The sequence below is a fragment of the Mauremys reevesii genome, linkage group 6, assembly GCF_016161935.1.
Source record: "Mauremys reevesii isolate NIE-2019 linkage group 6, ASM1616193v1, whole genome shotgun sequence".
Taxonomy (NCBI): domain Eukaryota; kingdom Metazoa; phylum Chordata; order Testudines; family Geoemydidae; genus Mauremys; species Mauremys reevesii.
In genome coordinates this window covers 125,212,705-125,238,905 of record NC_052628.1, presented here as the reverse complement: position 1 = coordinate 125,238,905, position 26,201 = coordinate 125,212,705, and the positions used below count along the sequence as shown (strand labels likewise).

Here is a 26,201-nt window from a genome sequence, read left to right as displayed (position 1 = left end):
GTGGGCCAAACCATCCTTCAGTTCCATGTTACCACCTTTGGCAGTGAGATGAAAACCTGCAGTGTCCTCCTGCTTCTCTGCTCCTCACTAGCATTTGTTAGTTGCTAATCTTATTACTTAGTTTGTTGTTACTTCATACAGTTAGTTCTTTTCCTGTTAGCTATAAAACTGTGTATATAGAAAAAAATATTTCTTAGTTAGTTTAACGGGCAGGTCTACATGGGGGGGGAAAAGCCAGCAGTAGCTAGTGCACACTGGCTACTTTGCATTAACTGCCTGCATGGATGCTCGTACTGCACATGAAAAGTGCCTTTGTGCACAGTAGCTTGATGCACTTTGGGCATGTGTTAAACTAAACTGCCCAAGGGCACTCTTAATGCACAGTAGGAATGTTTGTATGGGGTGTTAGTGCAGAGTAGCGAGTACGCTTTAAATTCGCACCCTAACTTACTGCACACTAATTTCCCCATGTAGACAAGCCATTAGTCTTTAAACTAGACAACCCCCAGCCCTGTACAGGGGCTGTAGCAAAATGGCAGAAGTGAAATCCATGGGTTCAAAACCTTTCCCTTGTGCCACTTAATGATGGGAACACTTGGTGCCTATTTTGCCTACAGGCGAGACATATCCTTGAGTATGTTCCACATGTCACTCCTCCAAGTATACTCAGAAAACTTGTTTCTCTCACAGTGCTCAAGGCAAGCTTCCTTGGACACTGAGAACAAGGATGTAGCTAGACCACAGTCCTCTGGTTAGCTTCTCGGACCCTCTCTGGGAGTAACTGTTGAGCTGAAATTCCATCCTCAGTTCTCGGCCTACATCAACTAAGGAGACCCCAATCACCTGCCTCCATTCTGGTGATGATGTCCTCTGACAAACGCAGAAAGGAGCACTGTTCCAAAGACAGGCCAGGGTACAGGGCATCTTCTCTGGTGCACCAGACTTCTGACTCATCTCAGGCTCAACCATTCAAGGGCAAAAACTTGAAAAGGGCCCCTCTGGCACTAAGTACTGGCTACTAAGAGAGTTACAGCAGTATACACTAAGCCTGCAGATCGCGTTTCTCTCAGTACCTGTTCTTCAGCACCAACCTCAATACCTCGCATCTCAGTACCGAGAGCTTTGGTACCCACCACTTCCATACTGGTCGCCTTGGAACCATGTTCCATATTACCCAGTGCATCAGTACCTGCTGTCTTGGTTCCCAGAGCTTATACAATAATGAGAGATTTAACTGTGAGCCTTGTACCAGAGGTTGAGGGTGATGATATCTAAACAACCATCTTCTGAGCTGTTGGTAGAGCCAGTAAAGGAAGTATCTCCAGTACCAATTTCATCCCTTCAGAGAGCACTTATGATTGTACAGCCCTCCTCCTCATCCCTGTCTGGACATAATAGAGAGTCAATTCCTACTCACCCTCCTTACCCCGCTTTGTAGCAGAATTGAAGTCAGGAGAGGACTCTAGGGAGGATTCTATAAGGGACAATAGGAATTGACCTGGACTCACAGTGTACATCTCTCCTTGTACCTTCCTATACATTCCCCATTCCAGTACTTGTATCCCAATCCTAACCCTGCTGCATGCCCTGTAGTGTGCAGTGTGTTACACAAGTGTGCATCATCTGCCCCTTCCACAGGTCCTCTTCCTAAAGAGACAATATAGACCAGGGGTCGGCAACCTTTCAGAAGTGCTGTGCCGAGTCTTCATTTATTCATTCTAATTTAAGGTTTTGCGTGCCGATAATACATTTTAACGTTTTTAGAAGGTCTCTTTCTATAAGTCTATAATATATAATTAAACTATTGTTGTATGTAAAGTAAATAAGGTTTTTAAAATGTTTAAGAATCTTCATTTAAAATTAAATTAAAATGCAGAGCTCCCTGGACCAGTGGCCAGGACCTGGGCAGTGTGAGTGCCACTGAAAATCAGCTTGCATGCCATCTTCGGCACCCGTGCCATAGGTTGCCTACCCCTGATATAGTCTATATCTCAGGTAGGTCAACTAGTGCAACCTCAGATCCTGGAAAGGTAGGAGGAGGAAAGCAAAGAAGAGTAATGACTCTAAGGAGAAGAACAACTGGTCCCCACAGCAATCTGCTCATTCTTCTCTGATGAGACAGTAAATCCATCTATGCTTGCCTCAGTGGATAATCGTAAGGTGTCTCAGGACCTCATCAAATGCATTACAGAGACACTGGATATACCACTAGAAGTGGTGCAGGAGAAATCTCACAAGCTCCTGGAAATCTTGCAGCCTTCTATGCCCAACAGGCTATGCATGCCAATAAATGAAGGAGCATTAAAGCCTGCAAAGGATCTAGAGCATACACCAGCATCAGTACTGACCACATCCAAGTGAGAAGACAGAAGGTACCATAGGATTTTTAAATACCTTTATTCCCAACAGCACTGGGATCAGTTGTAGTAGTTGCACTACAGAAAACGTCAAAAAAGCAGGGACCTCCCAAATTCACACCTAGAAAGAAGGACCTGAAGAAACTCAGCCTCTTCAATTGCAAATTTGTCTGTCATCCTCCCTGGCTTATTACCAGATATTACCTCATTTCCGAGTATGATTACATGAACTGGGGATAAGCTGTCTCAGTTTGTGGACAAGCTACCACAGGACTACTGAGGGGAACAAAACCCATCATGATTGAGGGACAGCGGATGGCTCACACTTTCCTGCAAGCTGCAGTGGATGTATCTTGATGCTACAGCACATATTATCGCCACATAAGTGGCAATAAGAAGGTCTTCCTAGCTCCTGTCCCTGTCCAGGGATGTCAAAACTATAATCAAAGACCTTCTTTTTGAGTGCAATGAACTTTTTAATTCTAAAATGGACAAAGTCCTCCATTCATAAAAGGAGTCCAGGGTGACTCTGTATGGTTGGATCTGTGTGTTCCTGTCCCAAGAGAGGAAGCAAAAAGACAACGACTTATTTCAGGCAGCATCCCTCTGCCCAGTATTATTACCAAACCCGAGGCCCTCAGAGCCACTGAGAAAGAAGAGGTTCCAGTGTTGACTGCCCTGAGTCATCCGCTGCTGTGAAATCTGTACACACACTAGACAGAGGCTGAAGAGAGAATCTGCTGGACACTTGCCCACCCAACAACTATGAGAGTGCCTTGCTGCCTTCTGCTGGATTTAAAAAAATCTTCACTGTTCAACAGTGATGTCATGAGAGGGGAAAGTATGAGAAAACTACTGTGTCTTTAAAAATCACTTTAGCCTTCTCTGGGACCACAAGCACTAACAGCCATACAATTAGGATTAAGGCCTGTTATTACATGGTGTCACTACAGCCAAGAGTTAAGGTTGTGTCCTTAGGTTAAAGGTGCCTGAACTGTGCCTTTCCATTCCTCAATGTGCTAATTTCTTTTAAGTTTAACCTTAACTCTGCATTTCCTAGTTTTTGTAATGTTTGGGGTTTTTTTGTGATAATCATAACATCCCTATAATGTGTGTTACCCTAAATTACTTGTGTGTGATCTCAACTTTAACTCCTAGTTAGTGTGGTTCTTTGTCTGTGAATAATAATAATTAATAAGACAGTTAAGGCAAAGAAAGAAATGGAAGTTTCACATGTACCCTTGAGAGACACTCAGTGGTCTAATGCAGTGGCTCTCACCCAGGGATACACGTACCCTTGGGGGTACTCAGAGATCTTCCAGGGGGTACATCAACCCATCTAGAGATTTGCCTAGTTTTACAACGGGCTACATAAAAAGCACTAATGAAGTCCATACAAACTAAAATGTCATGATTTGTTTATACCGCTCTATATACTATACACTGAAATGTAAGTATAATATTTATATTCCAGTTGATTTATTTTATAACTATATAGTAAAAATGAGAAAGTCAGCCATTTGTCAGTAACAGCATGACACTTCTGTATTTTTATAGCTGATTTTATAAGCAAGTAGTTTTTAAGTGAGGTAAAACTTGGGGGTATGCAAGCCAAATCAGACTCCTGAAAGGGTACAGTAGTCTTGAAAGGTTGAGAGCCACTGATCTAATGCCTTAAAATCCTTCCAACATCCAGACCTCAAAAGGATCCATCTACCCAGGGTGCATGCTCTTCTGATGTTTCAAGCTGACATTTGTGGTTTCAGAAGTGTTGATGCCAAAAGGAGCTCTGATACAGCACTGTCTCATAGAGTGATGGCCCTGGTGTACAGTCAGATTAGTGCTTTGGCATTTTGAGTAAGAAATACAAGTATTTCAGTGTTCCTCCGGTGTGCTAGGCAGGTACTGATGTTTACCTGCACCATACAAGGGCCACTGCCTCCAGCAACAGTGCACCTTTGTCCCTCCAGTAGATGATTTCTTCCCTCAGCCCTGGCACAGCCTCTCCCTACCCACTGCCCTTTCATAAACCAGAGTAGGTCCCCATTCCCTTTATGTTTATTTACTCAGTGAGGACAAATGTTAGACCTTTTTGTCAAGGATTCCTCCCCCACTCTGAACTTTGGGTACAGATGTGGGGACGTGCATGGACCCTTCTGAGCTTAATTCCTAGCTTAGATTTGGTAACGCTGCCACCAGCCAGAAATTTAGTGTCTGGCGCACTCCCTGTCCCCACAAAACCTTCCCCTCCCTGGGCTGCCTTGAGGCTTTTCCACCAAGTCCCTGGTGATACCGATCCAACCCCTTGGATCTTAACACAAGGAGAAATTAACCATTCCCCCCTCCTTTCCCCCACCAACTCCTGGGGAGTCCAGACCCAATTCCCTGGGATCTTAAAACAAGAAAGAAAAAAAATCAATCAGGTTCTTAAAAAGAAAACTTTTAATTAAAGAAAAAGAAAGGTAAAAATCATCTCTGTAAAATCAGGATAGAAAATATTTTACAGGGTAATCAGATTCCTATGACCCAGAGGAACCCCCCCTCTAGTCTTAGGTTCAAAGTTACAGCAAACAGAGGTAAAATCCTCTCAGCAAAAAAGGAACATTTACAGGTTGAGAAAACAAACATAAGACTAACACGCCTTGCCTGTGCTACTTACAAGTTTAAAACATGAGAGACTGATTCAGAAAGATTTGGAGAGCCTGGATTGATGTCTGGTCCCTCTCAGTCCCGAGCACGAACAACCCCCAAAACAAAGAGCACAAACAAAAGACTTCCCTCCACCAAGATTTGAAAGTGTCTTGTCCCCTTATTGGTCCTTTGGTCAGGTGTCAGCCAGGTTTACTGAGCTTCTTAACCCTTTACAGGTAAAAGAGACATTAACCCTTAACTATCTGTTTATGACACCTTTAAAAAGAAAAAGTAAATAAAACTTTATAGAACTTAAATTTCAAAAGGCTTGGTTTTAGCTTTGGGCGAAGGTTGTTTTATCCAAATTGAATGGTCTGTGTCTATCTCTTGAAACACTGACACATAGCTCTGTCTGTAGATTCAGTACATTGTTCTATTGAATAGCACATGTCCGCATTTGTTTCTGTTTAGATAATCAGAGTTCTAGACATATTTTGTTCTGTTTGCAACTATCTAATACAATTGTGCATACACTTTTGATAAAGCACTTTTCAGACAAAGTGTCAGTTATTATTTTTAGTTTCAAGTATCAGAGGGGTAGCTGTGTTAGTCTGGATCTGTAAAAGCAGCAAAGAGTCCTGTGGCACCTTATAGACTAACAGACATATTGGAGCATGAGCTTCGTGCATCCGACGAAGTGGGTATTCACCCACGAAAGCTCATGCTCCAATATGTCTGTTAGTCTATAAGGTGCCACAGGACTCTTTGCTATTTTTAGTTTGACACTGTCATTATAATACACAGGTGTCGATTTCTTTGCGGAACAACTGGAGAAATATCACAGAGAACACAAAGATGCTTTAGCTATAAAGCAGAAAAGAAATTTAGGCTTGTTGCTTATAGATGCTAGAAAACTGAAAGAAAAATTAATACCGTCACCAAAACGCTGCTTGGAGGTAAGTCTACAGGCAATATAGCAAGAATTTATTCCATTTCAGTTTTGCTAAGGTCAGTGACTGCCCAGTGATACAACTGGACAAGCTGGCCAGTTCCTTTTGTTTAAAGTCCTACCATTATTTATATTCTAGTACAAAAAATGTTATGACATCTCCAGCAATATCCTGGGTTCATCCTATTTTTAAACTCAGTTCATACACTAATTTCGCAGGTACTTTGCAACATCCTTTAAGATGTGCCGCAAAATATTACAATGTGACATCTTGGTTGTAAAGTGGAGTATCTTGCCATGAGCACACAGTGCCAGTGCTTTGGGATCTGTACTGGCTGCCTGTTTGTTATAGGATCAGGTTTAAAATTACCTCTGAAAAAGGCCTAATTGGCCTGACACCTCCCTAACTGAGAAAGTTCACCTCTCCCTATGACATACTGCCACAGTTGAGATCAGTGGAGGCTCTTGAGCCGGAGCTCCGTTGGTTAAAAAGAAAGGAGCTGCTGGCAGAACATTCTCCATGAGGACTCTTCATCTTTAGAACTCACTCCCATCCAGGCCAAAAGAGCATGAATTTATTGACCTTTCATCTCTAGCTTTAAGAATATTTTACACAATCTAGTATTTTCCTTTGCTTTCTAGGTCATTAATGATATGCTTCCAGTTATTGGGAAGAAAAAAGTGACTGCCATTATAGGTGAGGCACAAGATGCCAAATTTAAACTTGAGTTTCTCCCATCCACAACTACAGAATATGTTAATAGCCTGATATTCCTTGATGAAATTCAGGAACGAGTAAGTACATTCTATCTTTCAGGAGATGGGGGTGAGGGGCCACTGCCTTAGGAATCTGACAGTATATTTTATATATGTAGTTTATTGAAAAAGGTGGGTAAGGAAGACCATGTATTCACAAAAGTAAAAATTAAAGTTTGTACATTATCATTTTGTAATGGAGCATCACTAGAAGTTAAAAGACTGGATCAGAGTTAATATCAAACTTATGTAATATTTTGTTGCTTATATGCAGTCAGTTCATTAGTCAGGAATGGACTACTGAGCTGACCACTCCCATCATGGAGATGTCTCACATCACATCACAGAGACAGCACAGTGGTGAGGAGTTTGGGTGCCATTTCCCTCTATATAAAACGGGAACTGTGTCTCAAGCCCAGTATTCTGGTAGAAGCAGCTCAAGAAGAGAAGCGCTCTCTCTGCTCAGTTTGCTGTTGAAAGGCATTGGTTACTGGCTAGGTCTGGAGTTCTTTCCCCTCCTCCTCACTCCTCTCCTGGCAGGCTCCTGATGCACGGAGCTCAGTGGAGGATGTGACAAGATAAAACAAGCATAGCAGGGCCACTATCTATGAGTATCCTTCATCTCTAGAAGTGGGGTACTATCTGGCAGCCCCCTCCAGCTTCTGAGACTGATGATTTTCTGTGCTGACACTGCATAGTGGTAACTCTTACGCGTAGAGCCTTTTCAGATGCTCCTCTTGTCAATGGCCAAGGTCCTTGGACAACTAGTTCACCTTCCCAAGTTCAGTCCCTCAGCCTTTAAAAAGGTGGTGCAAGATCAGAAATCTGACACAGGAAAGGTCTCTAACAGAGGTCCTCATTAGCAGGATCAAGTTGATATGCCTCCCTCTTAGGCTAGGGTGCAGAAATGGAATTTCACTTGTGCCATGGGAAGTATTCATACACAGTACAGGAAGAGGAACCTAATGATATCAACTGCTTCTGTGCAGGGTATAATCAACACCCAGGCCAATTGGCCTAGTCATCAGACACTCTCCCCAAGACAGTGCGAGCATTGAACAGCAAATGCTTCAGTCAGTCTTCCTGGAGTGGGGGAATCCACAGATTGACTCAAACGGCAACAAAAGTGGTATCTGTTCTCCTCCGGGGAATGGGAAAGCAAGGCATGGAAGATAGATGCCTTCTCCTTTAGTCTGTCCTTGTTAGTTTTTATGGTCATCAGAGACCTCCTGGTGCCAGGAACACATGTGCTGCCATGACCAAAGCATAGTTTAATTGACAGCCTAAAACTTGGAAGGATGAATTGTGAATTTGGTCATCCCAACAAGCTGGAGAGTGTTCTCCTTCAGACTATGGGAGACTCTACATCGAAGATTTGTTACCACATCTTCAGAACCTGGTGTATTGTATGCCGCATGGCCTCAATGTTAAATCAGTTTCAGCCAAGACCTATATTTGGTTTTTGTTCAGTCAATACATTAAGAATTTTCAGAAAAGAGACGCTAATTTCTCATCCTCCTGTGATCAGATTTACATATGCTGTGACAAAAATCTGTCCTTCTATCCAAACACCCATTGGCAGTCAGAAGTTGTGCTTGGATTAGCTGATGCAGCAGTCATTTGAACTGTGGAATACAACCTCAGTGTTTTTTTCCTCTTCATTTAAAGTAGCTTTTCTTATACCAGTCACCTCTGTGAGAAGGAACAGTATTTTGAATGTCTGATTAGTCATGGCAACGTGGTCCTGCAGACAATCTTGGAATTCCTTTCTAAAGTTGTCCCTTATCAACTGCACCAGGAGATTTCTTTTTCATCCATTTTGTACAAATCTTTCTTACCTCACTGAGATAAGATGGCAGCTTCTGGACATGTTAGTTGTTTCAGGGTCAGAAGCATTGGAAGTTGTCTGCTGGGCTTGTGCTGCAGTTTATCAAGCATATGTAGGGGGAAGCTGTGATATCAAAATCCTTGGCAGTGAGCTGCGACTGCATGCTCATGGGTGGTATGGCCAAACCTATAGTCCATTCCAGACTAGAGGATTTCCTGTTGTGAGGAGACAACTTTACAGGTAAGGACAAAGCTGCCTGTTTTCATTTTAAAAATGTTTCTAATTATTGCCAGCTGAAAAATGTGTACTTACTGCATTCACAGGTAGTGTGAATGCTGTATTAAAGGTTGAACTACATTTTCAATTTTTAACCTCCCTTTCTCAGCTGCTAATAACTTTCTCAAATTCCTTTTAGACTGAAATTTCACACTTTTAGTAGCAGCAAAATCCATCTTCTCCAGAACATCCAGAAATAGACTTACCTGCAACCAGCAAAATAAAGCAAACTGAGAGAGTAACTGAGAGTATGTGCCACTGCCTAATATTTTGGTATCAAAACTCTCTATAATGGAATAACAGGAGGAACTCACAGCCTAGTGAAGGGAGTGGGTGGTGGTTTGCCGGTGTTCTGGTGCCTGTTGGGGCATTGTTTTGGTTTGTGTTTCCTGCACTAACAGGATTTAGGTGGGAAGGCTATGACCGATACAGAGGCAGCAGTGAAAGATACAATGAGGATGACTGGATGTGGAAGCTGTGGCATGTACATGATCCTGGAGGAGGTACCTGAAAAGAGTTTTGTCTGCATGAAGTGCCGCCTGATAGAGCTGATGGAAGAAAAGATCCGAGGACTGCAGATGAAGGTGGAAACTCTGGTAGAGTGTAGAAGGGGGTTCGAGCGGATCATGGAGCAAAGACATGAGGAGGCTGAAGGGATAAGCTCAGACTTGCAGATGGAAACAGGACCAAAGAATTCTGAGGGCAGACTGCTGGGTGAGGAAAGTGGACGGTGGAAGCATGTGACTAAGAGAACCAGGCAGAGGAAAAGACGGGCCAGTGAAGGAGAAATAGAGCTCAGGAACAGGTTTGCAGAGTTGGAAAATGAAGAAGGGGCACAGCAGGTGGTCACTGAAGGTGAGAGGGCAAGGAAGAAGAGAAGAGCAGCTAGTCCTATAGGAAGAGGGGAAGAGTCAATGGAGACCACACCAAATGTGAGCCCCAGGAGGATACAGGATGGGTTGTGGAGGATTGCAAGGGACAGTGGAAATCGAGAGGACTTGCAGCCAGTGGGAGCAGGGGATAGACCGGAGAATCACACTGTTACCAGGAAAAGGCAAGTCTACATGATTGGGGACTCCTTACTGAGAAGAATAGACAGGCCTGTAACTAGAACTGATCCGGAGAACAGAAGGGTGTGCTGTCTGCCGGGTGCTAAGATTCGGGATGTGTACCTGAGGCTGAAAAGGATCCTAATGGGAGCAGGAAAGAATCCGCTGATTGTCCTTCATGTGGGAACAAATGATACGGCTAGATTCTCGCTGGAACGTATCAAGGGAGACTATGCCAGACTGGGGAAGATGCTTGAGGAAATCGAGGCTCAGGTGATCTTCAGTGGGATTCTGCCTGTTCCTAGAGAAGGACGACAAAGATGTGAGAAGATTATGGCGATCAACAGATGGCTCAGGCAGTGGTGCTATAAGGAGGGCTTTGGGATGTATGGCCACTGGGAAGCATTCATGGACAGAGGACTGTTCTCTCGGGATGGACTTCACCTGAGTAAGGAGGGAAATAGACTTCTAGGATGGAGGCTGGCACAACTGATTAAGAGAGCTTTAAACTAGGAATTTGGGGGAGATGGCTGGGAGATGTCCAGGTAATCTCCACGCCGGAATTCAACATTGAGAGGGAAGAAAACAAACTAAGAGAGGATGCAGCCGTGGGCAGGAGAATGGACATAAGGAGGAAGGGTAGTGTAGATACCAGTCTAATTGGTGATACTGGTGTTAGAATGTCTGTGCCTAACCGGGTAAAGAATGTCAGTGAAACCAAACGGCAAAAATTAAGATGTCTGTACACTAATGCGAGGAGCCTAGGTAACAAAATGGAGGAACTAGAGCTACTGGTACAGGAAGTGAAACCGGATAAGAACATAAGAAAGGCCGTACGGGGTCAGACCAAAGGTCCATCTAGCCCAGTATCTGTCTACCGACAGTGGCCAATGCCAGGTGCCCCAGAGGGAGTGAACCTAACAGGCAATGATCAAGTGATCTCTCTCCTGCCATCCATCTCCATCCTCTGACGAACAGAGGCTAGGGACACCATTCTTACCCATCCTGGCTAATAGCCATTTATGGACTTAGCCACCATGAATTTATCCAGTCCCCTTTTAAACATTGTTATAGTCCTAGCCTTCACAACCTCCTCAGGTAAGGAGTTCCACAAGTTGACTGTGCGCTGCGTGAAGAAGAACTTCCTTTTATTTGTTTTAAACCTGCTGCCTATTAATTTCATTTGGTGACCCCTAGTTCTTGTATTATGGGAATAAATAAATAACTTTTCCTTATCCACTTTCTCAACATCACTCATGATTTTATATACCTCTATCATATCCCCCCTTAGTCTTCTCTTTTCCAAGCTGAAGAGTCCTGGCCTCTTTAATCTTTCCTCATATGGGACCCTCTCTAAACCCCTAATCATTTTAGTTGCCCTTTTCTGAACCTTTTCTAGTGCTAGAATATCTTTTTTGAGGTGAGGAGACCACATCTGTACACAGTATTCGAGATGTGGGCGTACCATGGATTTATATAAGGGCAATAATATATTCTCAGTCTTATTTTCTATCCCCTTTTTAATGATTCCTAACATCCTGTTTGCTTTTTTGACCGCCTCTGCACGCTGCGTGGACATCTTCAGAGAACTATCCACGATGACTCCAAGATCTTTTTCCTGACTCGTTGTAGCTAAATTAGCCCCCATCATGTTGTATGTATAGTTGGGGTTATTTTTTCCAACGTGCATTACTTTACATTTATCCACATTAAAATTCATTTGCCATTTTGTTGCCCAATCACTTAGTTTTGTGAGATCTTTTTGAAGTTCTTCACAATCTGCTTTTGTCTTAACTATCTTGGGTAGTTTAGTATCATCTGCAAACTTAGCCACCTCACTGTTTACCCCTTTCTCCAGATCATTTATGAATAAATTGAATAGGATTGGTCCGAGGACTGACCCTTGGGGAACACCACTAGTTACCCCTCTCCATTCTGAGAATTTACCATTAATTCCTACCCTTTGTTCCCTGTCCTTTAACCAGTTCTCAATCCATTAAAGGACCTTCCCCTTTATCCCATGACAGCTTAGTTTACGTAAGAGCCTTTGGTGAGGGACCTTGTTAAAGGCTTTCTGGAAATCTAAGTACACTATGTCCACTGGATCCCCCTTGTCCACATGTTTGTTGACCCCTTCAAAGAACTCTAATAGATTAGTAAGACACGATTTCCCTTTACAGAAACCGTATTGACTATTGCTCAAGAGTTTATGTTTTTCAATGTATCTGACAATTTTATTCTTTCCTATTGTTTCAACTAATTTGCCCGGTACCGACGTTAGACTTACCGGTCTGTAATTGCCGGGATCACCCCTAGAGCCCTTTTTAAATATTGGCGTTACATTAGCTAACTTCCAGTCATTGGGTACCGAAGCCGATTTAAAGGACAGGTTACAAACCTTAGTTAATAGTTCCGCAACTTCACATTTGAGTTCTTTCAGAACTCTTGGGTGAATACCATCTGGTCCGGGTGACTTGTTAATGTTGAGTTTATCAATTAATTCCAAAACCTTCTCTAGTGACACTTCAATCTGTGACAAGTATCAGAGGGGTAGCCGTGTTAGTCTGGTTCTGTAGAAGCAGCAAAGAATCCTGTGGCACCTTATAGACTAACAGATGTTTTGCAGCATGAGCTTTCGTGGGTGAATACCCACTTCTTCGGATGCAAGTAGTGGAAATACTTCAATCTGTGACAGTTCCTCAGATTTGTCACCTACAAAAGCCAGCTCAGGTTTGGGAATCTCCCTAACATCCTCAGCCGTGAAGACTGAAGCAAAGAATCCATTTAGTTTCTCTGCAATGACTTTATATTATAGGGATAACAGAAACATGGTGGAATAGTAGTCATGCCTGGAGTACAGGTATTGAAGGCTATGTGCTGTTTAGGAAAGACAGAAATAAAGGCAAAGGTGGTGGAGTAGCATTGTATATCAATGATGAGGTTAACTGTAAAGAAATAAGAAGTGATGGAATGGATAAGACAGAATCTGTCTGGGCAAAAATCACACTGGGAAAGAAAGCTACTAGAGCCTCCCCTGAGATAGTGCTTGGGGTGTGCTACAGACCACCGGGATCTGATTTGGATATGGATAGAGACCTCTTTAACGTTTTTAATGAAGTAAACACTAATGGGGATTGTGTGATCATGGGAGACTTTAACTTCCCAGATATAGACTGGAGGACAAGTGCTAGTAATAATAATAGGGCTCAGATTTTTCTGGACGTGATAGCTGATGGATTTCTTCACCAAGTAGTTGAAGAACCAACAAGAGGGGATGCCATTTTAGATTTGATTTTGGTGAGTAGTGAGGCCCTCATAGAAGAAATGGTTGTAGGGGACAACCTTGGTTCGAGTGATCATGAGCTAATTCAGTTCAAACTAGATGGAAGGATAAACAAAAATAGATCTGGGACTAGGGTTTTTTATTTCAAAAGGGCTAACTTTAAAGAATTAAGGAAATTAGTTAGGGAAGTGGATTGGACTGAAGAACTTATGGATCTAAAGGTGGAGGAGGCCTGGAATTATTTCAAGTCAAAGCTGCAGAAACTATCAGAAGCCTGCATCCCAAGAAAGGGGAAAAATCATAGGCAGGAGTTGTAGAACAAGCTGGATGAGCAAGCATCTTAGAGAGGTGATTAAGAAAAAGCAGAAACCCTACAAGGAGTGGAAGATGGGCGGGATTAGCAAGGAAAGCTACCTTATTGAGATCAGAACATGTAGGGATAAAGTGAGAAAGGCCAAAAGCCATGTAGAGTTGGACCTTGCAAAGGGAATTAAAACCAATAGTAAAAGGTTCTATAGCCATATAAATAAGAAGAAAACAAAGAAAGAAGAAGTGGGACCGCTAAACACTGAGGATGGAATGGAGGTTAAGGATAATCTAGGCATGGCCCAATATCTAAACAAATACTTTGCCTCAGTCTTTAATGAGACTAATGAGGATCTTGGGGATAATGGTAGGATGACAAATGGGAATGAGGCTATGGAGGTAGATATTACCACATCCGAGGTAGAAGCCAAACTCGAACAGCTTAATGGGACAAAATTGGAGGGCCCAGATAATCTTCATCCAAGAATATTAAAGGAACTGGCACATGAAATTGCAAGCCTGTTAGCAAGAATTTTTAACGAATCAGTAAACTCAGGAGTTGTACCGTACGACTGGAGAATTGCTAACATAGTTCCTATTTTTAAGAAAGGGAAAAAACGTGATCCGAGTAACTATAGACCTGTTAGTTTGACATCTGTAGTATGTAAGGTCTTGGAAAAATTTTTGAAGGAGAAAGTAGTTAAGGACATTGAGGTCAATGGTAATTGGGACAAAATACAACATGGTTTTACAAAAGGTAGATCATGCCAAACCAACCTGATCTCCTTCTTTGAGAAGGTAACAGATTTTTTAGACAAAGGAAACACAGTGGATCTAATTTACCTCGATTTCAGTAAGGCATTTGATACGGTTCCACATGGGGAATTATTAGTTAAATTGGAAAAGATGGAGATCAGTATGAAAATTGAAAGGTGGATAAAGAACTGGTTAAAGGGGAGACTACAACGGGTCGTACTGAAAGGTGAACTGTCAGGCTGGAAGGAGGTTACTAGTGGAGTTCCTCAGGGATCAGTTTTGGGATCAGTCTTATTTAAACTTTTTATTACTGACCTTGGCACAAAAAGTGGGAATGTGCTAGTAAAGTTTGCGGATGACACAAAGCTGGGAGGTATTGCTAACACAGAGAAGGACTGGGATATCCTACAGGAAGATCTGGATGACCTTGTAAACTGGAGTAATAGTAATAGGATGAAATTTAATAGTGAAAAGTGCAAGGTCATGCATTTAGGGAGTAATAACATTAGTTGGAAGTAACAGAGGAGGAGAAGGACCTCAGAGTATTGGTTGATCACAGTATGACTATGAGTCACCAATGTGATATGGCCGTTAAAAAAGCTAATGCAGTTTTAGGATGCATCAGGCGAGGTATTTCCAGCAAAGATAAGGAGGTGTTAATATCATTATACAAGGCACTGGTGAGACCTCATCTGGAATACTGTGTGCAGTTCTGATCTCCCATGTTTAAGAAGGATGAATTCAAACTGGAACAGGTACAGAGAAGGGCTACTAGGATGATGCGAGGAATGGAAAACCTGTCTTATGAAAGGAGACTCAAAGAGCTTGGCTTGTTTAGCCTAACAAAAAGAAGGTTGAGGGGGAATATGATTGCTCTTTATAAATATATCAGAGGGATAAATATTAGGGAGGGAGAGGAATTATTTAAGCTTAGTACCAATGTGGACACAAGAATAAATGGATATAAACTGGACACTAGGAAGTTTAGACTTGAAATTAGACGAAGGTTTCTAACCAGTAGAGGAGTGAAATTCTGGAACAGCCTTCCAAGGGGAGTAGTTGGGGGCAAAAGACATATCTGGCTTTAAGACTAAGCTTGATAAGTTTATAGAGGGGATGGTATGATGGGATAGCCTAATTTTGGCAATTAATTTGGCAACTGATCTTTGATTATCAGCAGGTAAATATGCCCAGTGGTCTGTGATGGGATGTTAGATGGGGTGGGATCTGAGTTATTACAGAGAATTCTTTTCTGGGTGTGGGCTGGTGAGTCTTGCCCACATGCTCAGCGTTTAACTGATCGCCATATTTGGGGTCGGGAAGGAATTTTTCTCCAGGGCAGATTGGCAGAGGCCCTGGAGGTTTTTCGCCTTCCTCTGCAGCACGGTGCATGGGTCACTTGCTGGAGGACTCTCTGCAGCTTGAGGTCTTCAAACCACGATTTGAGAACTTCAGTAACTCAGACATAGGTTAGGGGTTTTTACAGGAGTGGGTGGATGAGATTCTGTGGCCTGCATTGTGCAGGAGGTCAGACTAGATGATCATAATGGTCCCTTCTGACCTTAAAGTCTATGAGTCTATAACATATGGTGTGCTAAAGGAGGGTACATTGAAGAAGATGCCACAAGTCCAACCAAACATTTCTGTCTTCTCCAGCAGCCTGGACATACTCTATTTTCAAATAGTAGTGATATAAGAAGCTAAAAAATTCAGGGACAAGATTAACCCATTAATTTTAATCACATAAAAAGATAATCTTTGGCTAGGACTTGTTTTCTTCCCCTTATTAAAATTATTTTACTGTAATAACCATATTTTGATACTGTCAGCAATGTAACTAAGATTAAATAATGGTAAGGATTACCTAAGAAAACATGGTTGATTCACAATAGTTGAAGTATGACTATTTTTGCAGATTGAAAGCCTTGAAGAAGAAGGAAATGTGGTAACTCAGATGTATCAGCTTATTGAACAGTACCAAGTACCGACACCTCCTGAAGATTTTGCTCTTTTTGCAACTCTGAAACCATCCATTGTTGCGGTTCGCAATGCAATTGACAAATCAGTGGGTGAAAGAGATTCCAGTATTACCAAATTTTGTCAACATTTAGACCAAGATGTTGTAGAGCTAAATGAGGAAGTGAAAGAAGTGAAACAGCAAGCCCAGGTTTGCAAAGAGCAGTTTACATTATTTTTATACTGTATATAATTTCTGCAATTGTGTTTTATTAAAACAAGACAACCAAGCAGTAGTGAGGACTATAAAGTTACCAACATTCTATTCCACAATGTGAAGTAAGGTTTGGTCTGTAATCCGATGCCAATGCTCACATTTTAAATTGTGCTGTATGAGTTGAAGGGTTGCACAGTATTTCTGAGGGCAGGGTTTGGCCTTATGGATCTAAACATATAGGACCAAATTGTATCTTCTGCACCCAAACAGAGCAGATCTTATCACAGTGGGCCTCTCAGGGACTGGAGGGATGAAATCCTCCCCAACCTGTCTCAGAGCTTAGGCAATGTCCCCCCAATACTTACTGCCTCTACATGTGATGGGGTTCATCAGCTTGGCACTTGCTCCTTCACCTTTCTGCCCTCACCCCCAAGTGCCTGAGTATCGGGGTACAGTGAGTCACCATGAAGCTGGGCTCTGTGCCTTTTCAGGGGCTGTGGACCCCACATGGAGTCCCAAAATCCTCATCCTCCTACCACTGGCAAGGAAACCACACCAGTTCCATTGTAACCAGGGTGCTGTGGATAGAGGGGCAGTAATGCTTAGACATATTTTGAAATGTACATGGTTTTTAAAAGTGAGAAGTAATTCTCTGCTCTACTCTGTGCTGATTAGGCCTCAACTGGAGTATTGTATCCAGTTCTGGGTGCCACATTTCAGGAAAGATGTGGACAAATTGGAGAAAGTCCAGAGAAGAGCAACAAAAATGAAAACATGACCTATCAGGGAAGATTGAAAAAATTGGAAAAGAGAAAATTGAGAGGGGACACGATGACAGTTTTCAAGTACATAAAAGGCTGTTACAAGGCGGAGGGAAAAATTGTTCTTCTTAACCTCTAAGGATAGGACAAGAAGCAATGGGCTTAAATTGCAACAAGGGAGGTTTAGGTTGGACATTAGGAAAAACTTCCTAACTGTCAGGGTGGTTAAGCACTGGAATAAATTGCCTAGGGAGGTTGTGGAATCTCCATCATTGGAGATTTGTAAGAGCAGGTTAGACAAACCCCTGTCAGATAATACTTAGTCCTGCCATGAGGCAGGGGACTGGACTAGATGAGTTCTCAAGATCCCTTCCAGTCCTGTGATTCTATGATTCCATGATTATGGGTATAAAAGGGACCATGACTTGTCCGACTGCAGGTTTTCCTCACATATGTTGCCATAAGCAATCAGGTCCTGGAAAGATGCCCTTAATGTGTAGCTCTGACCATGGCATAGTGAGGTTCCATGATCTATTTGGTTTGGGAGCTAACCTTCACCAACTGATGGCAAATTGAAGATGGCGGGGAGAGAATATATATTTTTCATTTGTAAAGAGAAGAGATTTGATCTGGAATCTTTGATACTGGATAACTTTTCCATACCTATTTACATTAGTCATTTAAAATAGATTAAATATTATCACACATACGTTATGCTATACATTTGAATATTGAAATATTGGTCGTATATGTTACTGAGTTTAAAACTTATTTCTGTTAGCCTGGAATATAGGATGTTTATCTCAACCTGGGCTAAAAGCTAAATTTAACAAACTAACAAAAAGTTGTTTTTGCTAAACAGGACCCACAGATTTTGGATATTGCAGCTGACCAAGCCAAAGTAAAACAGACTCTAACAGACTTGCAAACCATTCTAGATGAGCTACAGAAACGGGCATTCCAGTATAAATCCTACCAGAAGAATTTTAAGGTAATTTTTTCCCAGCTCTTTGCTGGACTTTTATGAAGCCTGCATTGAGCTGTATTTTTTGCAGTGTTAAACAAATAAATGTTTCTGACTAGCAGAACTTTGTAAAGCCAATGCCGTGGCTAGTGTCTTTTTGGAAATAGGTATTTCTTGCCCAAACCTATTAATGCACAAGCGAAGGCTGGATTGAGGCTCCTTTGAAAAATTGTTTGTGTGATGTCCTAATTAAACCAATGGATTCTGTAATCTTTGTAAGCATTTTAAAGAGACTTTATGAAAATTACAATCTCCATCAGCTACGTGTGTAGGGGGGGGTGGGAGTTCAAGGGACTAACAAAGACCCAGCTAGAAGTCTGGGGATTGTTTGTGGCTCACTTCCGATAAGGCCCATAAAGGCCCCTGTCCTATTGAATGTTTACTGGTATATTGTTTCCTAATCAAACAGGGTCATGAGGGAGTCCACATGTCCACGCACTGTACCTTCTTTGGTGTGTCTGCATTGAAGGAGCTAATTCACTGAGGAAGTACCTTGATTGATTAGAATTTTCAGATAATACCATGGAACAGCCTATGGCAGCCACCTGGACTCTCCCATTGGCCTGTTCAGCTAGGAATAAATGCATAAGAAATGTGCAGTAGGGAGCAATCCTCCATTGGCAGGGAGTTGGGCTACGTCTTTTAATAGGTCTTTTTCCTCTTTAGACTCTGTGAATCTGTTGGGCTTTGGGATTCCTTATAGGCTTGGAAACCAGAGTTCTTCTGGAGTGTAACCCTTGTAAGAGCTACATTAAAGAAACAAAAGTGACAAACACCGACTTCATTTGTAATACCTATGAGCCATCTGTTGTATGAGGGCCTCACAAGCGTTAGATGAGAGCTTTGCCACCAAGCCTGGATATTTGTGTGGCTATAAATGTAATGCTGATGAGGACTGCTGATGACAGGTAGTTTGTAATCTTTATAAGCACTCACTTTACAACTTACTTGCCACTCAGAGGTTACCTACATTGCTGGAATGGCCACTAGAGCTTGTAACTTCGGTTGGTACAATATCTGACAGTACAACAGCTGAGACTTCTTTCAAAGGTTCCACTTCTAGTAGTTGAAAGCACTGTGGGTTACACAACTGTATGTCATAACTCTTGAGAACTATATTGGAGGAGGCTATAATTTCCATGGGGTTGAAAACGTGCTTTAAGTGGATACATATGTATCAGTAGGTTTAGGGGGTAAGTAGACTTTTTTGGAAGATGTCCATTTGCTGGTTACTAACCTAATGCCATCTTTGGGTAGCACCTGGATCCTAATAATATTTAGGTGGCCACAATACCATCTGAAAACATGGGCAGTTGAGTTATCATAAATTTGCTTTGGTTATGGGTGATAAATAGAATTATTGCAATCTGTTATAGTGAGAGAGCTCTTCTACCTGTAGTTAAAGAGAATGTCACTGATCCTTCTCAGGGCTGGGTATACTATGGAAATCAAACAGCTTTTCCAGCTGCCTAAAGCATATCTTTGTTTAGTGTTGAATATTCAGCACAGATGGAGAGAGCTATTTTAATGTATGTGCCTTGGAAGTTTTTCACAGAACTGACTAAAAATTATTCAATAGACTGCAATATTTACTGACTGCTGTAGATAAAAGGAGTCAAGACCACTCAATGGAGTTCACAATAATATCATATCTTTTGCACAAAAGTATTTAAGAAGAAATGTGGTTTAGAACAGATTATTTGCTCCTAAAGCAATATGATAAATTGATATCCCCACTCGCTCTCCAGTGTTAACTGTAGAATTTGGCAAACATGAAGTGGGTATTTTTAAAAATATACATTAAATTGTTTTATAATAAGTTTTAAAAATGACTTTTAAATTTCTTTTTTAAGGTGGAAATTTCAAAATTTGATGCTTTGGAGGAAGTTAGTGCAGAACTGAAACTCAAACAGCTGCTTTGGGATTCTTGTTCTGAATGGGAAATACTCCAAACGGAATGGATGGAGGTAAATTAAATGCTCTGATTCCTAAATGACCAAGTATAAAAATGATGTATAATGCAGTTTATAATATAAAATTCTAGTTTATAATATGTAGAAAAAATACTGTTTCTTTTATTTTTCCAAAATAGCATTATAGATTTTTGCATCACAGAGCTTTAAAAGATTACTGTGCAGCTAATATTTTTGTAAGTTATTCCAGGGGTTATGCTTCTTGAATTGCTCTATATATTATCTTGTGAGTGTTGTGAAAGCAAATTGTAAAGCTTGAATAACATGGCAGGAATTTTGTAGATAAGTAAGTTTTATTCTAACCATTTAGAACAAACATTTGGGTTTCTGTGTCACTATGGATTTCTGCAATTACTAAGGCTACTAAAGTGGAAAAAGAAAAACAAAACAAAAAAGGATAAAAATAGTCTGCCCTTAGATAAAGTTTCACTTTCCTTCATTTGGCTTTCTTCAGGCTTCTCTTCAAAATATACGAGTTACTCCCAGGGGAATTCTTTGCCCCTGCACGTGCGCAGAATTTATGTCCCCCGCAGATTTCTTTGTTTCCCCACAGAAAAATGACTTTCTTATGCGACCTTCCCCAGCAGTATGTTTCAGGTGTCCAGGGCAGCCAGCAGAGAGGTAAATGATTGTGGGGCAGGAGGTGGGACTGAGGAAGAACTGGCTGGTGTCTCTTACCCTGCACCGGGCTCAGCTGCTAGTCCCGGCTGGGCTGGGGAGGATGGGATTTCCTCTTTGCCTGCATGGCATCCGGGGCCATGTCAGACACCCCCCCAGATTTCTCCCCCAGCTGTAGGAAGCGTTGCAACCGCCCTCCCCCCACACACACTTCCTGCACCCATCGCTCCTCAGCTGCAGGGGGAGGGATCCCTGTACAGGGAGCTGCTCCCCCATCCAACCAACCACCGGGCCACTATACCCCTCATACCCAGACCCTCCCACCAAGCCTCAGGCCCCTGCACCCAGAACCCTCCCAATGAGCCTGACGCCCCCTGCACATGGACCACCCCAATGAGCCACCTGCACCTGGATCTCCACCCCACTGAGCCCCACTCCTCCAGCAACTGCCCCCTCCACTGAGCCCCCCACAGCCACACCCCTCATGCTGTGCCCCAACCTCCTTCACCTGATCTCCCCCTGCAGAGTCCCGTTACCGCTGCACCCAGAATCCTCCAACAAGCCCATGTACATCCAGATCCCCCCTGCACCCGGATCCCCCACTGAGCTGCCCGCACCTAGATTGCTCCACACAGAACCCTCTCAACCCACACCTGGATCTCCCCATGCTAAGCCCCTCCACACTTGGATCCTGCCTTGCTGAGCCTGCCTGCCCACACCTGGTGCACCTGGCAAGGAGGGGCAGGCCCAGTCCTCTCCGCTGAGTCCGCGTCCCGGGTGGGAGCTGCAGGGTGATCTCCCTCCTCTGTGCAGCCAGTGGCCTGTGCTCCCCACTGCCATGCCGGAGCCTCCACTTTTATTTGACAAATACAATTTGCAGAACTTCGCAGAATTTTAAAATATAGTACGCTGTATTTTTATTTTTTTGGTGCAGAATGCCCCCAGGAGTAATGAGTTGGACCTTGCAGTGGTCAGCTGACACCCCAAAGCATGAGTTTTGATTACTCATGTCTTGGCCAACAAAACAGCTAATCTTCTTCTGGGTTGTAAAATTCTTTCACCTCCTCTTCACATCCAGCTCTAGTTTTGGACGTTCTGACCGCCTGCAGTAGAAATTTCCACAGAATGACTGCATGATCTGTGAAGAAGTTTTTGTTTTATATTTACCTGCCATTAATTTAAACATCTCACTGATACTTTCTGTCTTCTAACTACCGATTGTGTCTATAATAGTATCCATAGATTGGAAGTTGTTATGGCCAGGGCCATCTTTTCATTAGCTGATGTACAGAGCCTAGCACACTGGGGTGCTGCACAATGGCTCTAGGTGCTCCTGCAGTACATATAAATCAATAAATGATATTATTATGAGACAGCATATAAAGCCTCAGTCATTATAGTAATGCCCCATTCTTGTGTGTGGGTTCCCAGTGTTGTACTGGTAGGAACTGCCATGACTTCAGAGGTTTAGGGCGGCCAGCACCTCCCCTCCAACAGATGGGATGTTCTCTCCCTGTTGAGGAGATGGACTAGCCCTTAGTGCCTCTAGCTCTCAGTTCCTGTTTCACTGCTGACTGGAAGAGGGGCTCCCTATCACTGCTGCTGCAGCTGCATTAGTCAAAAAAATCAACATTTTATCTGCTTTGCGCTGATTTTTATGAGTGTTTCCTCAAGGTGTATAGTAATATATGCAGCTATCAGATTCTGTCAGTGAAAGCTAAATGAATGGAGAAGAAAGGTTGATTTTTGTGCTGTGCGAGGAGTCTCATATTTCTCAATACTAGTGTTTGGTAATTTCTTCCTCCCCCACTACTTTTAGTCTTTCCTGCTCGTTTAGATCAAATTTGGCTCCATTTGTGCCCTCCTATAAAATATTGAGGTGTGTTTCCTATTGTATGTCAGGCTGCCATACACCCTAAGTGGGAGCCTTCTTCCACCAGAGCATAGAGGGATTCCGCATCTGAAAGGTATATGGTCCATCTCACCCTACCTCTTGTCATGGTGTGGTAGTTGGTGTCATGGTGTATTTACTTGCTGTATATTAATTATTTCCTAGATGTCTGTGTGTGCTGTATAGAGATTTAGACAAGGCTTGGTCCCTGGTGAAAACAAGACAGACAATGCTGGGACTTGAGTTGTGTGGAAACCTGTTTGTGTTTGTACTTTGTGGTTGTGCGGTTGTTTAAGAAAGACTGTGGTCATTCCATATATTGTGACTAGGGTGACCAGACAGCAAGTGTGAAAAATCAGGACAGGAGGTGGGGGGTAATAGGTACCTATATAAGAAAAAGCCTCAAAATTCACAACTGTCCCTACAAAATTGGGACATATGGTCACCCTAAGTGTGACAGTGGAAGACTGCATGCATCAAAAGTGCCAGCTTTGCCTATTATCAAACCACAGTATAGCCTTTTCTTTTTAATTAGCGAAATTCACTGTCTCTCCCTATCATTAGTGTTCTATTGTAGTACCTTTCTTTTACCTGTGTTTAATGGATGATGTGTATATAATAGTGCTTTGCTTTAGAATATACTGCCTTCTGAAGCCTTGGAGTGCCCAGGGATTGCAGGATCTGGCCATATACTGTAACTGTTGTACACACCATGTGTCAGATTTTGCTATCGTTACTTACGTTGAGTAGTACCTTACTGTATGAGTAGTGGTATTGAATGCAGTGATTTCTTTGTGGAGTAAGGTACTATTCAAAGTGAGTGTGACCATTAATTAATATATTTTCTATGTTTGGTTTCCACAGTGTAGATTTGATAGCTTGGATCCAGAAAACCTGAATTCTCAGGTTTCCAAGTATGCCAAATTTGTGAATCAGTTGGAAAAAGGTTTGCCACCCAATAATATAGTGCCCCGGCTCAAGGGGAATGTGGAGAAGATGAGAGAAAAGGTAAAATAGCAACTTGAAATTCACTTTCCAAAAAGCTTTTTAGAAAAACATGAAGTTAAAATATACTATTTATTTTTCAATAAACGTCAAAGATTCCCTCATTTTATATAACCAGTCCAGAGGCAAAATGGAAAAGGAGTGAAAAAAAAATGAAAACTTCAGTTTTTGAAAACCAAACAATTTTGGTTTTTGCCAAAAATTTCAAACAAAAAGAAACTGGGGAAAATGATAATTTGTTTCTAAAAATAATTAAATAAAAATTTTGATAAAAAGTTTTTTACAAGTTCTACTTACAAGCTCTGTTTAAAAGATGGTGCTTTGAGAGAAGTCTGAGGTTGTAAAATACATGAATGAAAAATAAATATATTGTTCGTTTTACCTTTCCAGCTTCCAGTTATCACAGACCTAAGAAACCCCTGTTTGAAGCCCAGGCACTGGGCAGTTTTGGAGCAAATAGTTAATGCACCACTGGTGGATGTGGAATACCCGTTATCTTTGGCTCGACTGGTTGAGCTCAGTGCTTTTGAGTTTTCTCAAGAAATTCAGGATGTTTCTGGACAAGCTTCTGGAGAAGCTTCCTTAGAGACCATTCTCAAAAAGGTAACTTTTACAAACAAACATTTGTCTTTGTTTTTGACGATGTGCTGAAAACCTTGACCTTTTTATGGACAACTAAGAAAGAATGTGTCTCTCAATATATAAGTATATAAGTACTTATATAAGTATATACATAGTATATAAGTACCACATTAATGGTAAGTAGAATTTTTATATTTGAGCGAAATATAAAGCAGAAATACAGTTTCTGTCATAATAGACCTCTGCCCTTCCAGGAGCATGTTCAAGGGGGCTTACAAAGGCAGAGACTGATGCTGCAGGTGCAGTGCCCACAGAACTCTCCTTGACAGAGAATGTTGGGTCCACAGAACGTTCTGTGCCTTTTCGGCAGCCTCTACAGTGGCACATACCAGCAAGTATGAGCTGAAGTCATGTTGTAGCTTGAAAAGTCTCTATGCAAGTTGACATTATTGTAAACAGACAAAAACCATGCTTGGTTTATTATAGTTTTAAGCAAAATAAGAAAAAGGTTGATGCTTGTTAAATGGAAAAGGACAAACTCGGAACCAAAAGTAGGAGTGTGCTGATAAAGTTTGCGGATGACACGAAGTTGGGAGGTATTGCCAATTCAGAGAAGGACCGGGATATCCTCCATGGAAATTTGGATGACCTTGTAAACTGGAGTATTAGTAATAGGATGAAATTCAATAGTGAGAAGTGTAAGGTTATGCATTTAGGGATGACTAACAGGAATTTTAGTTATAAGCTGGGGACGCACCAGTTGGAAGTAACGGACGAGGAGAAGGACCTTGGAGTCCTGGTTGATCGCAGGATGAGTCGGCAATGTGATGTGGCCGTTAAAAAAGCTAATGCGGTCTTAGGATGCATTAGGCGAGGTATTTCTAGTAGAGATAAGGAGGTGCTAGTCCCGTTATACAAGGCGTTGGTGAGACCTCATTTGGAGTACTGTGTGCAGTTTAGGTCTCCCATGTTTAAGAAGGATGAATTCAAACTGGAACGGGTACAAAGAAGGGCCACTAGAATGATCCGAGGAATGGAAAGCCTGTCGTATGAAAGGAGACTTGAGGAGCTCGGTTTGTTTTCCTTAACCAAAAGAAGGTTGAGAGGAGATATGATTGCTCTCTTTAAATATATCAGAGGATAAATACCAGGAGGAGAGGAATTATTTCAGCTCAGTACTAATGTGGACACGAGAACAAATGGATATAAATTGGCAGTCGGGAAGTTTAGGCTTGAAATTAGACGAAGGTTTCTAACCATCAGGGGAGTGAAATTCTGGAACAGCCTACCGAGGGAAACAGTGGGAGCGAAGGACCTCTCTGGCTTTAAGATTAAGCTTGATAAGTTTATGGAGGAGATGGTATGATAGGATAATGGGCTTAGTCAATAGGTCAATAACGTGCCACCACTGGTAATTAGTACCGAGGGTCAATGTTGGGATATTGAAAGTCTTTTTCCTGAGTGTCTGGCTCGAGAGTCTTGCCCACATGCTCGGGGTTCAGCTGATCGCCATATTTGGGGTTGGGAAGGAATTTTCCTCCAGGGTAGATTGGCAGTGGCCCTGGAGGTTTTTCGCCTTCCTCCGCAGCATGGGGCAGGGGTCGCTTGCTGGAGGATTATCTGCTACTTGAAGTCTTCAAATCAGGATTTGGGGACTTCAACATCTGAGTCAAGGGAGAGAGTGGGTGGGTCAGCTTTTGTGGCCTGCATCTTGCGGGAGGTCAGACTAGATGATCATAATGGTCCCTTCTGATCTTAAGTTCTATGATTCTATGATTCTTAAGTCAGTAGAGATTTTTTCCCTTTTTCTTCTGAGAAGAGAGAACAATCATTTGACAGTGTCTGTTTAGCCCCAGGCATCTGAAGAAGTGGGTTTTTTTAACCCATGAAAGCTTATGCCCAAATAAATTAGTTAGTCTTTAAGGTGCCACCGGACTCCTCGCTGGGTTTTTTTTAGGTGAAAGGGCAGTTTTTTCATTAGTT

At 42.2% G+C, this 26,201-nt stretch overlaps 1 protein-coding gene across 21 annotated transcripts in view; it reads left to right on the top strand.

Moving 5' to 3' along the window:
* Positions 1–26,201, top strand: part of DNAH6 (dynein axonemal heavy chain 6) — a 192,113-nt gene that overhangs the window by 27,347 nt on the left and 138,565 nt on the right. For all 21 annotated transcript variants that reach the window (XR_005600162.1, XR_005600164.1, XR_005600163.1 and 18 more), the window contains 7 exons: positions 5,793–5,944; positions 6,580–6,732; positions 16,107–16,358; positions 17,988–18,116; positions 20,003–20,116; positions 23,496–23,639; positions 24,027–24,239. Coding sequence is in view for 15 of the 21 variants with exons in the window: in XM_039543463.1 (XP_039399397.1) it covers positions 5,793–5,944; positions 6,580–6,732; positions 16,107–16,358; positions 17,988–18,116; positions 20,003–20,116; positions 23,496–23,639; positions 24,027–24,239 (1,157 nt within the window). In the remaining 6 variants the exon portion in view is untranslated. The remainder of the gene's footprint in view (positions 1–5,792; positions 5,945–6,579; positions 6,733–16,106; positions 16,359–17,987; positions 18,117–20,002; positions 20,117–23,495; positions 23,640–24,026; positions 24,240–26,201) is intronic.